The 12,077-nt window shown below is 46.3% G+C and overlaps 1 protein-coding gene across 3 annotated transcripts in view; it reads left to right on the top strand.

The window, feature by feature from the left end:
- The window catches only part of KSR2 (kinase suppressor of ras 2), a 426,580-nt gene that overhangs the window by 323,727 nt on the left and 90,776 nt on the right, over positions 1 to 12,077 (top strand). For all 3 annotated transcript variants that reach the window (XM_073881039.1, XM_073881037.1, XM_073881038.1), the window contains exon 10: positions 4,049 to 4,217. In XM_073881039.1, coding sequence (XP_073737140.1) covers positions 4,049 to 4,217 — 169 coding nt within the window. The remainder of the gene's footprint in view (positions 1 to 4,048; positions 4,218 to 12,077) is intronic.

Consider the following 12,077-nt stretch of genomic DNA (forward strand, 5'->3'; position numbering starts at 1 on the left):
GGATATTTCTAAGTGCTGAATATAGGGAGCTCCCAGCCTAGAGGATGAGACAAACAAGTAGGCTGAAAAGTGACCAGGTTGAAGCAACAGCTGAAGCCAAGGGAGTAATGCAGAGCTAGCACTAGGAGTGAAGGGTGTGCTTTACCTGGTGGAGCAGGGGTCAGGGGAACTTCTCAGAGGATGGGAGAGGTGAGCTGTGTCTTCTTGGCAGATATTCCAAGTAGAAATAATAGAATGTCCCAAGCTTTGAAGATGTGAAGTGGCCTGGTTTGTGTTGGGGACTGTGAGCCCCCTCATCCAGCAATAATGCAGCACCCCTTCCTGATGAGGTAGGGTCATTGGAGGCCTGGTGGAGAGTCAGCACTTTTCCCATGACCCATCATTAATGAAACTATTCCCCTGTCCTTGGTGTCAGTGGATTACATGGGGAGTAGTAATAAGGCACTCTTACTTCTCCCAAAAAGAGTGTATCAGCAGAGGTCTATGAAGGAGCTGAAATTCCCACCCCCACCCAGCAACAGTTAGGAACCCCCCTGCCCTCAGGTGCCAACAGAGGCAGAGAGCCTAGGCATCTGCCCCTACTCAGCAATAACAAGACAGCACACACCTTCTTCCCTGCTCGGGTGGTGTCACAGGAAGCCAGCTAAAGCCAAAGGTTTCAGTAAGACCCAGAGTCTCATAACCTAATACCCAGATGTCCAGGCTTCAATGAAAAATTACTTGTCACACCAAGAACCAGAAAGATCTCAAACTGAATGAAATAAGACAATCAAGAGATGAGACGAGTGAGATTTTGGAATTATCTATGACAAAGATTGTTAGAGCAGTTATTATAAAAATGTTTCAGTAAGTGATTAGGAACAATCTTGAAACAAATGAAAAAATAGGAAATTGCTGCAAAGAAGTAGAAAGTCTCAGCAAATAAGTAGAAGATATAAAGGAGAACCATATGAAAAATTTAGAACATATAACCAAGAAATACAGTAATTAACATTAAAAACTGGGTGGAGAGACTCAGTGACAGAATGGAGCGGCAGAGGGAAAGAAGATGTGAGCTTGAAGACAGAGCAGTAGAAATTAGACAGCGGATTAAAAAAAATGAGTAGAGCCTCAGGGACCCTTGGGACAATAATAAAAGGTATAGCATTGGTGTCGCCAGTGTCCTAGAAGGAGAGGAGAAAGAGGTCAGGGCTGAAAAAGTTCTCCAAGAAATAATGGGCAAAAACTTCTCAAAATGGGCAAAAGACATAAACCCTTGTTCCTATTTTTCTGATTCGGAAGCTAATATACATACTATATTCATGGATTGGAAGACGCAACATAGTTAAGATGTCAGTTCTCCTCAAAACTGATTCCCAATTCCTATCAAAATCCCAGCAAGATTTTTTTATAAATAAAGACAAGATTATTCTAAAAGTTATATGAAAAATCAAAGGAACTTGAATAGCTAAAAACAATTTTGGAAAAGAATGAAGTGGGAGGATTCAGTTTGCCTGATTTCAAAGCTTATTATATAGTTAACAGTAATCAAGACCAAAGAGGATATACAGATGGCAAGTAAACACATGAAAAGATGTTCAATATCATTAGCCATTAGGAAAATGCAAATTAAAACCACAGTGAAATATCATGACACTCCTATCAGAATGGCTAAAGTAAAACATTGTGATAACACCAAACACTGGCTAGGATGCAGAGAAAATCAATCACTCATACATTACTGGTATAAAATGATGTAGCCACTCCAAAGAACAATATTTGCATTTTCTTTAAAAATTAAACATGCAATTACCATGCTGTCCAGAAGTTGCACTTCTGGGTATTTATCCCAGAGAAATAAACACTTTTGTTTGTACAAAACTTGCACATGAATGTTAAGAGCAGCTTTATCCACAGTAGCCATGGAGGGGAAACAACCTAGCTGTCCTTCAATGAGTGAATGATCAAACACACTGTGATACATCCATTTCATAGAATACTGCTCAGTGATCAAGAGGAACAAACTATTGATACACAGAAAGCTTGGATGAATCTCCAGAGACTTCTTCTGCATGAAAAAAAGAAGCCAATCCAGAAAGATTACATACTGTATGATTCCATTTATATAGCATTCTTGAAATGACAAAATTAGAGAAATGGAGAATAGATTAGTGGTGTCTAGGGTTCAGGATGCGAGGGAGAGAGGCAAGTGGGTATAGCTATAAAAGGGCAATGTGAGGGATCCCCGTGGTGGTGGAAATGTTCTGTATCGTGGCTGTATCCACTCAATGTCTGCGTTGTGATATTGTGCTCTAATCTTGCAAGATGTAATCATCAGAGAAAACTGGGTAAGGATGCGTGAGATCTCTGTTCCTTCTTAAAACTGCATGTGAATCTGCAGGGATCTCAGATAAAAAGTTTAATTGCAAATTGTGTCGCCAACCTAATTGCTACCATTTACTGACAACCAAGTGCCTTGGCCCAATGCCAGGGGTGTAGGTACCTACGTAACCTCATCTGAACTTCACAGCAGACCCAGCAGGTGGGTGTTCTTAGCCCATGTGAGGGATGAGGAGACTGAAGCTCACAGAAGTGAAGTCGCTTTCTTGGAGGCAGTGGGAGCGAGTGCATTCTGGGAGGGTGATGCGCACAGCATGGGCACCCACTGGGCAGCCAGATGGAGAATGTCCATTTCCCATTCCCCCTGGCCCCCCTATGCTGGTTGGTGTTTGTTACGCTGACTCTGGAGTTTGGCAGGTTAACATACCTGTTGTCAAATAACCGGCTCACACAAAACCATCCTCAGGCACCCACAGCCAGTCAGCGTGATGGACCTCTAAGTAATGCAGGGACCAAGTGACAGTGTCCTGTGAGTGGACAGATTCAGATGCTCCTGAGAACACTTAGCTCTGCTGGCTTTGAGAGGCAGGAATCCCTTCTATAGGACATTGAGGTTGGCTGGTATTATTCTCATTTTACAGTGGGCAAAACTGAGGACCAGAGGGGTTAAGAGCATTTGGTCCCGGACGTAGGGGAAAGGGGTGACTGTGGGATCTGAGTCTGGGTTTGCCTGACCCGGGCTTCTGCTGGGATCAGTTCTCCTGGGGCTGCCATAACTACACAAACTGAAGAGTTAGAACAACAGATATTTTTCCTCTCCCAGTTCTGGAGGCCTGGCATCTGAAATCAAGGTGTTAGTGGGGCTGGTTCCTTTTGGGGGCTCTGAGAGGGAATCCGTTCCATGCCTCTCTCCTAACCTCTGGTGGCTCTTGCTATCCTAGTTGTTGCTTGGCTTTGAGACGTGGCAGTCCGATCTCTACCTCTGTCTTCACGTGGCCTTTCCCTCTGTGCATGTCTCTCATTTTCCATTTCTTATAGGGACACTTGATATTGGATTTAGGGCGCACCTTAATCCAGAATGATCTCCTCTTGAGATCTTCAGTTATATCCGCAAAGACCTTTTTCCAAAGAAGTTCACATTCTGAGTTTCCCAAGGGGCAGGTCTACTGGGGGACACTCTTCAAGCCACGACACTGCTCCTGATTCTGATGGTGCACATGTGGATTCTGGCCTCATGTTTGCTTAGAGCAGGTTCAGGGTCCAGGAGAGGCAGTGGCGCCTCCAAATGAGATGTGAGGGAAGCAGCTGTAGGCTTGCTCTCGCACTCTGTCTGGAGCTGTCAGGCTGTTGATTCTTTAATAAACACTCAGGAGGAGAGGTGTTAGGATGGGAAGATGCTCTGGGCACCTTGGCATGGGACTTTCCAAAATCAAAAAGCACAGGGAGCGTGGCTGTCACCTATGTGGCTTTCATTATGTGGTAACCTTTTGCTCTGGAGTCCAGACAGCGGGCGGGAAATTGATGCCAGAAACTGTTCCTTCCACAGCTGGATGCAAACCAGCTGCTGCGCGGGGATGATGAAGCAGGTGGGACGTGGGAAGGGTCTGGTGGCTGAGGGCAGGGGATGCTAAGAATGCTGGCGTGGGGCTCCTTCCTGCTTGCTCACTCTCACTGCTGTATCTCTGCTTCTCTGCCTCCCCCCGGCCCCTCCCCCGTTTTCTTTCTGCAGGACCACATCCCTGTCCCTTACCAGCCAGACTCTAGCAGCAATCCCTCATCCACAACGTCCTCCACGCCTTCCTCGCCAGCACCCCCCCTCCCTCCCAGCGCCACACCGCCTTCTCCCCTGCACCCTTCCCCTCAGTGCACGAGGCAGCAGAAGAACTTCAACCTGCCAGGTACCTCTGCACTTGGGGTGTCGCTGTGGGGGGGGGGGTTGTGCTTGAACCAGAGCCATGTCCGGGTCAGTCCGTGCTTAAAGGCAATGGGTTGAAGGCATGTGGTTGAGTCTTCCTACAGGCAGGGCAATCACCACATTATTACCTTATTTGATCTTTAGGGTAGCCATGAAGTCTTCTCGGCTCCATTTTACAGATGAGGACACTGAGGCTCAGAGAGGTAAAGGGCTTTTTGGTCAACAGCAACCCAGTGTCTGCAACTAAGTGTCAGTCATGGGGGGGGAGGACATCTACTCGAGCTGGCAGTTGTCTTATAAGCTAAATAGCTTGGAATTGGCATCAGGATCCTGGGACCACAGCTGAGCAGGGCTGCATTCAGATGGAGTCTTACTCCAGATGGCAGGATAGGGCTCAGAATGAACAGCTGGAATCCTGGATTCAGTATCCAGGTCTGCCCTGTTCCTGCCATGTGACCTGTGACCTCACTTTTCCCACCCCTGAAAGGATACAGATGGAGAAGAGGATCCAAAGAAGGTTCTCCCAGCTCAAGAATTCCAGGGTACCTGGCTGCTGACCTGAGACCATGCACCGGGCTATGAGATGCTGGAGAAGCCACTCATGAGATGTTTGGTTTCTTGGCCTCCTTTGTCATTAGACTTAAGAAAGAGATCCCTCTCTGCTCAGGAGGGCCAGATCTAAGAGGGTTCCCACCTCTTCTGAGGTCCAGCCCAGCTCGCTTCCTCTTCTAGGGCCTTAAGGACTTCCTTGCTTGGCCATATTTGCAGGAAGGAGGCTGGAGGGATGAGGTCTGGCTTGGCCAATGGGAACCAGAATCTAGATGTGTGTTATTCAGTATGGTGCCCACTAGCCACATGTGGCTATTTAAATTTAAATGAATTAAAATTAAATATAATTAACATTTTAATTCCTTGGCCACATTAGCCACATTTTGATTACTCAGTAGCCACTGGGGGCTGGGGGCTGCCATATTGGCCAGTGCAGAGTATAGAGCATTTTTATCATCACAGAAAGTTCCACTGGACAGTGCTGATCTAGGGCCTGATCTCCACCTGAGCCAGCGAGCTTCACGCAGGGGAGGAAATCCAGGTCATCAGCTACAGGTCACACTTCCAAGCCTAATCAGCCACGAGTGAGTGGCGGGTAGGCAAATGGGGGTCCACTCCCACACCTAGGCAGCACCCAGATACAACTACTGATTTAAGGACAAGCTGTCACCTGCCCACACTGTTTTGATCAGGGCTATGTCCATAGGAATGGGGCACATTTTGAGGTCTTGGCAATATGGGGATTTTTTTTGTGAAGTTCAAGCCTGAGGCAGTCTTGTCTCTGTCCGGTGGGAAGGCCACTCACTTGGCAGCCACCAAAGACCATAATGTGAGTCAGCACCTGGAATCATCTCGGCATGTGCTTCCCCGAGTCAGTTAGGCCAAAATTGCCCGCTATGCCCACAGGCTGGGGGCTCCCACTGTCACCTCTGGGGTTGTCCATTTCCATTTCCCTGGAATGGGTTGAATGGAAGAAAGACCCTTTGATGCTTCATGAACCCCCCAAGTCTGGGAAGAAGTGGGTTTGGGTGCTTTCTTAGAGTTGCTCCACCCTACCCTCAGACACTGACTTCGGGGTACTGTCCCTGAAACTGTTTGCTGCTTGCTTAATGGCCAGGGGCTGAGAAAGGACCTCTTAAGGGAGAACCATGTGTCAGAGTGTCATAACTCTTTCTGTCCCTTAAAGACTCTGCTGGAATCTTTAGACAAGACACCTGGCTAACCAGGGCTGATCGCTGTCTCCCTGAGCTTCTTCATTCCTTCGGTCGGGTCCCCAAGGCGGGGTCCTTGCTGTTTTGTTGCTCGCCTGCCAGAGGATCTGCACCTACTCCGGAGCATCTCATGACAGTGATATTTGGGGAGTGGGCTGCAAGGTCCTCTGAGCTCTGGAGCTGGGCTGCTTGGGTTCAAATGCTACCTCTACTACTTAATACCTGCATCATGCTGAGCAAATCAGTTACCGCTCTGTGCCTCTGTTTCCTCCTCTGTAAAATGGGGATAATAATAGTATCTGCTTTATAGAATCATTGAAGGACTAAACCTCATCATAGACGTACAGAGCTGAGCAGAGTGCCTGTCTCACTGAAGATCTTAACAAATGCTGGGGCGCCTGGGTGGCTCAGTTGGTTGAGCATCCAACTCCTGATTTCGGCTCAGGTTGTGATCTCAGGATCGTGAGATCGAGCCCCGCATTGGGCTTCACGCTGGGTGTGGAGCCTGCTTGAGAATCTCTCTCTCCCTCTCCCTCTTCCCCTCCCCTGCTCTCTCTCTAAAAATAAAAAAAAAAAAAAGAAGACAAAACAAAAAAAATACCATGGCCACCGTTTTTGGCATTTCTCACCATCACTGCTAATTCATATGGGCCTAATCAGAATTCTGGAAATAAAGAGGAAATTCTCATATACCCTGGTGTTAGGAGTAGGAATTGAATTCAACCTCCTGAGAAGGTAATTTTGCATTGTCTATCAAAGTTTTATATGTACATTCCTTGGACCAGCAATATCACTTCTAAGACTTTATATACAGATATGCTTGCATAGGGCACAGGGATCTATACATGAGGATTTCATTGCAATAGTGGAGAATCTGGACTCAACCCAAGAGGGGAATGGTTGATACACTGTAATATATCTGCATAACCAAAGATTCAGGGGCCCTTAAAAAGAATGGGGTGGCTCCTTGTAGATATCCTGACATGAAAGAGATCCACAATGCAGTTTAAGTGGGAAAATAAGTGATTTGCAAAGCAGTTGGTATAATAACATCCTATGTATTCTAAAATTATATATAGTTGTATACATATGTTTATATGTGGGTGTATATATAGTTGTGTATATGCATCAAAAAAAAGTCTGTAGGAACTTCATGGCAGCTATTTCTAAGAAGAATAATTTTATTTTATGCATTGCTACAGCGTATAGAATCCCAAGGAGCATGCACCAGTTTTGTCATTGAATAGTAATAATAAAATGCAATATTGAAATGGAAAGCAAAATAGGACCTTCCAGAGGAGCAGCCAGACCTTCTCCCTTGACTTAGGAGGTTTTAGCAAAATTCCCTCAGAATGACAAGTGCCTATCCTGTTCATATAAGGCCCTAGTCACTGTCACACTCTTGACTGTGAACCTTTGCTGACGGGAAAGCAGCTTTGACCATGGTTCCGTGCCAGTTGTTGAGTTTTCTAAAGAGTATTCCAGCTAATGCCTAGGCATAACCAGTCCCCAGCATTGACTGATCTAGAACGTTCTTTTCCAAAAGGGTCCTAGAACGTTCTTTTCCGAAAGGGTCCGTGGGGTTAAGAGGCATTTGGCTCACTTGTTAACCTCATGACATACAAAAGAAGAGTTTTTATTTAGAAAACCAAGAGCATCAGGTATAGACTTGGTAGGATCTGTGATGAACCTCCTTGTTCTCCGCCACTCCCTTCCAAATCCCAGGGCCATGTTTGACCTGGTGAGTGGCTCATGGGGGTTTCCTCCCTTGCAGAACCGCCCACCTCCCCTTACTCTACCCTGATTCCCTCTTTATGCTCAACAGTGCTCCTCCTTCCCTGCCATGATCTTTTTCATTTATTAACTTATTTAGTGCCTGTGTCCTCATGACAATCAGAATTGTCAGCTCCATGAGACTAAGACACATGTCTGCTTCATTCACCCCTCTATACCTGAAACCCAACACATTGCCTACTGCTGAAGGCACTAATTAAATGTTTTATGTGTTTTTTTTTTTAATGAGGGACGGATTGAATGAACGAATGAATGACTTGAAATTCTTGCACTTCCCAGGGCTGCAGTTTTCTCTTCAAGTCATCTTCTGGCCCTCAGACTGCATTCGCCCATCTATTTCCATACACATATTTATTGAGCATCTACTATGCACCAGTACTATACGAGGCACTAGATTTGGAGCAGTACACAAACCAGCCATGCCCTGTATGAGTTTCCAGTGGCTTCTGTGACAAGTCACCACAAGCTTAATGGCTTAAAACAGCCCAAATGTATTACCTTACAGTGATGGAGGTCACAAGTCCAAAGTCAGTTTCACCGGGCTAAACATCAAGGTGTCCGCAGGGCTGGTTTCGCCTGGGGGGGTGGCTAGGAGAGAATCCACCTCCTTGCCTTTTCCCAGCCTCTAGTGGCTCTCTGCATCCCTTCTTTGCACGTGGCTCCACACCTCTTCCCATCATCACATCTCTGACTCTCTATCCCTGACTTGGATCCATCTGCCTCCCTCTTGTAAGGACCCATGTGATTACACTTAGGGCCCACCCAGAGGATCCAGGATAACCTGCCCATCTCATGATCCTTCACTTAATCATACCTGCAGAGGCCCTTTTGTCATGGTTTCCAGCGATGAGGATGTGGACCTCTTGGGCAGAGCGGTATTATTCGGCCTGCCAGTCCCCATTCTCGTGGAGTCTGCAGCTTCGTGGGAGAGATGGGTTAGCCACATGGACGCACACCTGAAATAAGTTGCGACAAGTGCTTTGAAGGAAAAGAACAACGTTACAACAACCCCACTGCAAATTCAAGAGGAGAACAAGTTTGGGTTGAAGGGTCAGAGGTAGCTGAGTTCCAAAGATGGGGGAGAGTTGACCAGGCAGAGGGAGGGGAGCATGTGCAAAGGCCCTGCCCCAGGAAAGAGCTGAAAAAAATGTCCCCATGACCTGAGTGCCACGAAAAAGGGAAAAATAGCACCAAGGAAGACTCAGAGCTGCAGGGACTCCTCCCTGGCAGGGCATGGCAGGGATCTGCATTTTAAATCTGAATTTTATTTAAAAGGTGTGGGCAGGAGATAACTTATCCTCCCTCCTTCCTTCTAGATTCTTCCTCCTCGAAAACCACTCAGACTTCTTTTGGGGGGAGACCTTCGGGAAGGAGGGAAGGAGGGAAGGAAGGAGGGCTTCAGAGCAGAGATGCCTTCAAAGCGGTTTGCTTATGTCTCTGGCCTCCGGGCCACCTGAAGCCTTCCAGGTTCCGAGTCCTCTTCCATTCCAGAGAGTGAGGGGGGCCACTCAGCTTTCCTGGACAGGCCATTCGGGTTCATCGGCTTCCTGTTGGAGCTGCTGCTCACTGGTGGCTATTGTCGGCAAGGACAGGGCTCACGGCCACGCCTTGTCTCCTCTCTGGCCACTCCCTCCTTGTCAGTCGTCAGGAACGAGCTGTTCCCCGGCACACAGAGGGGTCGAGGATGGGGCTGGCTCTGCGAATGGAGGCCTTTGCCAGCGTCCACTTTGCCTGACACCTGTCCCTCTTTGGAGCAGAGTTCCCTCTCCCTCCCCTCCCCCAGCTGCTGCTCTGTGAAAGATCATTACCAGCTAGCCTTTTCTGCAGACGCCGGATGGCCTCTCCCAGCTGGGGAGGGAAGAGATCAGCTAAGCCTCTTGAGAACCCCAGGTAGTTTTTCCTTTTTAATTTTAGCCCCTTGTTGACTGGGTGCAATGAAAACAAAAAAACAAAAAACAAATCTAAGTTATCTAACAGGAAAAGGTCCTTGAAATCACGGAGATTGGTTCTCTTTTAAAGCTCTGCTCTGTGACTTCGAATGAGTTGCTTCCCGTCTCGGGCACCTCATTTTCCAGAATTAGAAAATGCATCCGTTCAGATTCCAACTATCTGGGATATTTGGGGATTGCTGTGCTAGAAGAGAGTTGATTAATTCTACAAACATGAGTCGTGCACCCACTGGTGCAAGGGCCCTTGGGATCCTGAGATACCAACACTTGCTGTCTGTCCTGGGAGGTTTATAAATCAGTTCCAACCTCAGGGGCAGCTAATGAGTTTGCTCTTTGAAATTGATTTTCTCTTAATTATAAGTCATTCTTGTCTGTTTATTAAGAGAGCTTAGAAAGATAGTGGCTTAACCATTGCAGCTAATGCTTATTTAGCTCTACTGTGCACTCTGGTCTCATGTAATGATGATCTCAGCCCTGGGAGGGAAGGACTGTTCTTATTCCCATTTTATACACACGGAAACTGAGACTCAGAGTTGCTTAAGCTTTTACAAACAGCCAAAGGAAGAGCGAGGATTCGACCCTCTAGGATCAGCTTCCTACTCCTGCTGTCCAGCTCCTCTTTGCTTTACACTTGAAGTCAGCAAACTTTTCCTATAATGAGCCTAATAGTAATATTTTAGACTTTGTGGGCCATACAGTCGCAAATATTCAACTATGACATTGTAGCATGACGTAGCCAGAGACGGCATGCAAATGAATGAACGTGAGACTGTGTTCCAATAAAACTTTATGAACAAAAACAGGTGATGGTCCAGACTTGACCCATGGGGACATGATTTGTCAATCCCTGGCCCCAGCCTCTGATCCACTCCATGAATTCTGGGTGAGTCAACGTGCCAGTCGTAGGTTGCCCCAGACGTAATAAAATTATTTCTGGAAGCATATTCATCAGTTCAGACTCCTGTCTGACCCCATTCCTGCTCACTTCCTCTGCTTGGGGAGATGAAACTCTGTGTGACCTCCCCAATGCCCATGATACCCTTGTCCCCCCTGCTCCCACCTGCATCCCACTGTTACCAGTAACTGGTAACATCAGAAACCTCGGGGATATCTGGAAGAGCTGGCCTCTGGTGAGTGAACCGGAAGTGAAATAAAGTGTAGGCGAAATCAGCAACGAAGTTGAGGAAATTTCTTTTATCCCTAAATATAGAGATCAACTCATGGTCATGGTGGGCAGAATAATGGTACCCCAAAGATGGCTATGGCTCTAATTCCAGAATGTGTGTATGTGTCACTTTCTATGTGACTTGTCTTTGCAGATGTAATTAAGTTAAGGATTCTGAGGTGGGAAGATTACTCTAGATTATCCAGATGGATCCTAAATGTAACCCCAGGGGTCCTTACAAGAGGGAGACAAGAAGGTCAGAGATGGTAGGAGGTGATGTCAGGACCAGAGCAGAGACTGAAGTGATGGTCTCTGGGCCAAAAGATGCAGGCTCTAAATAACCAGAAAAGGCAAGGGACAGATTCTCCTCTGGAGCTTCCAGAAAGAACCAGCCCTGCCGACACCTTGATTTTAGCCCTTTATGACTTATTCCACACTTCTCATACCTCTAGAATTATAAGAAGGTAAACGGGTTGTTTTAAGCCACCGAGTGGGAGGTAATTTGTTACAGCAGCAGCAGGAACACTAATACAATGCTCAAAGCAAAAATTTGGAAAACACAGGAAATGCATATTTTTATTGAAGTATACTTGACATATAACATTGTGTAAGTTGAAGGCACACCACAGAATGATTTGATGCATGTATGAAGTTGCAAAATGATCACCACTCTAAGTTTAGTTACCATCCAGCACCGCACACAGCTACAAATTTTTCTCCTGGTGATGAGAACTTTTAAGATGTACGCTCTCAGCAACTTCCAAATATACGAAACAGTATTGTTAACTGTAGTCACTGTGATGCACGTTACATCCCCAGGACTTATTTGTCTTATAACTTGAAGTTTGTGCCTTTTGACCACCTTCAGCCAGCCCCCTAACCCATCCGGTTCTGTTTCTATGAATATGGTTTTTTTTTTTTAAAGTCCACGTATTAACTGATATCATACAGTATTTGTCTTTTTCTGTCTGACTTATTTCACTTAGCACAGTGCCCTTGAGGTCCATCCATGTGGTTGCAAATGGCAGGATTTCCTCTTTTTTATAGCTGAATAGTATTCCGTTGTATGTACATATATATCCATTCATCCATCAGTGGACACTTGGGTTGCTTCCATGTCTTGGCTCCTATAAATATTGCAGCAATGAACATGGGAGTGCAGGTATCTCTCCAGG

This window comes from Callorhinus ursinus, unplaced genomic scaffold (genome assembly GCF_003265705.2).
Source record: "Callorhinus ursinus isolate GAN/ISIS: 27379988/994484 unplaced genomic scaffold, GSC_fseal_2.0 scaffold41, whole genome shotgun sequence".
NCBI lineage: Eukaryota > Metazoa > Chordata > Mammalia > Carnivora > Otariidae > Callorhinus > Callorhinus ursinus.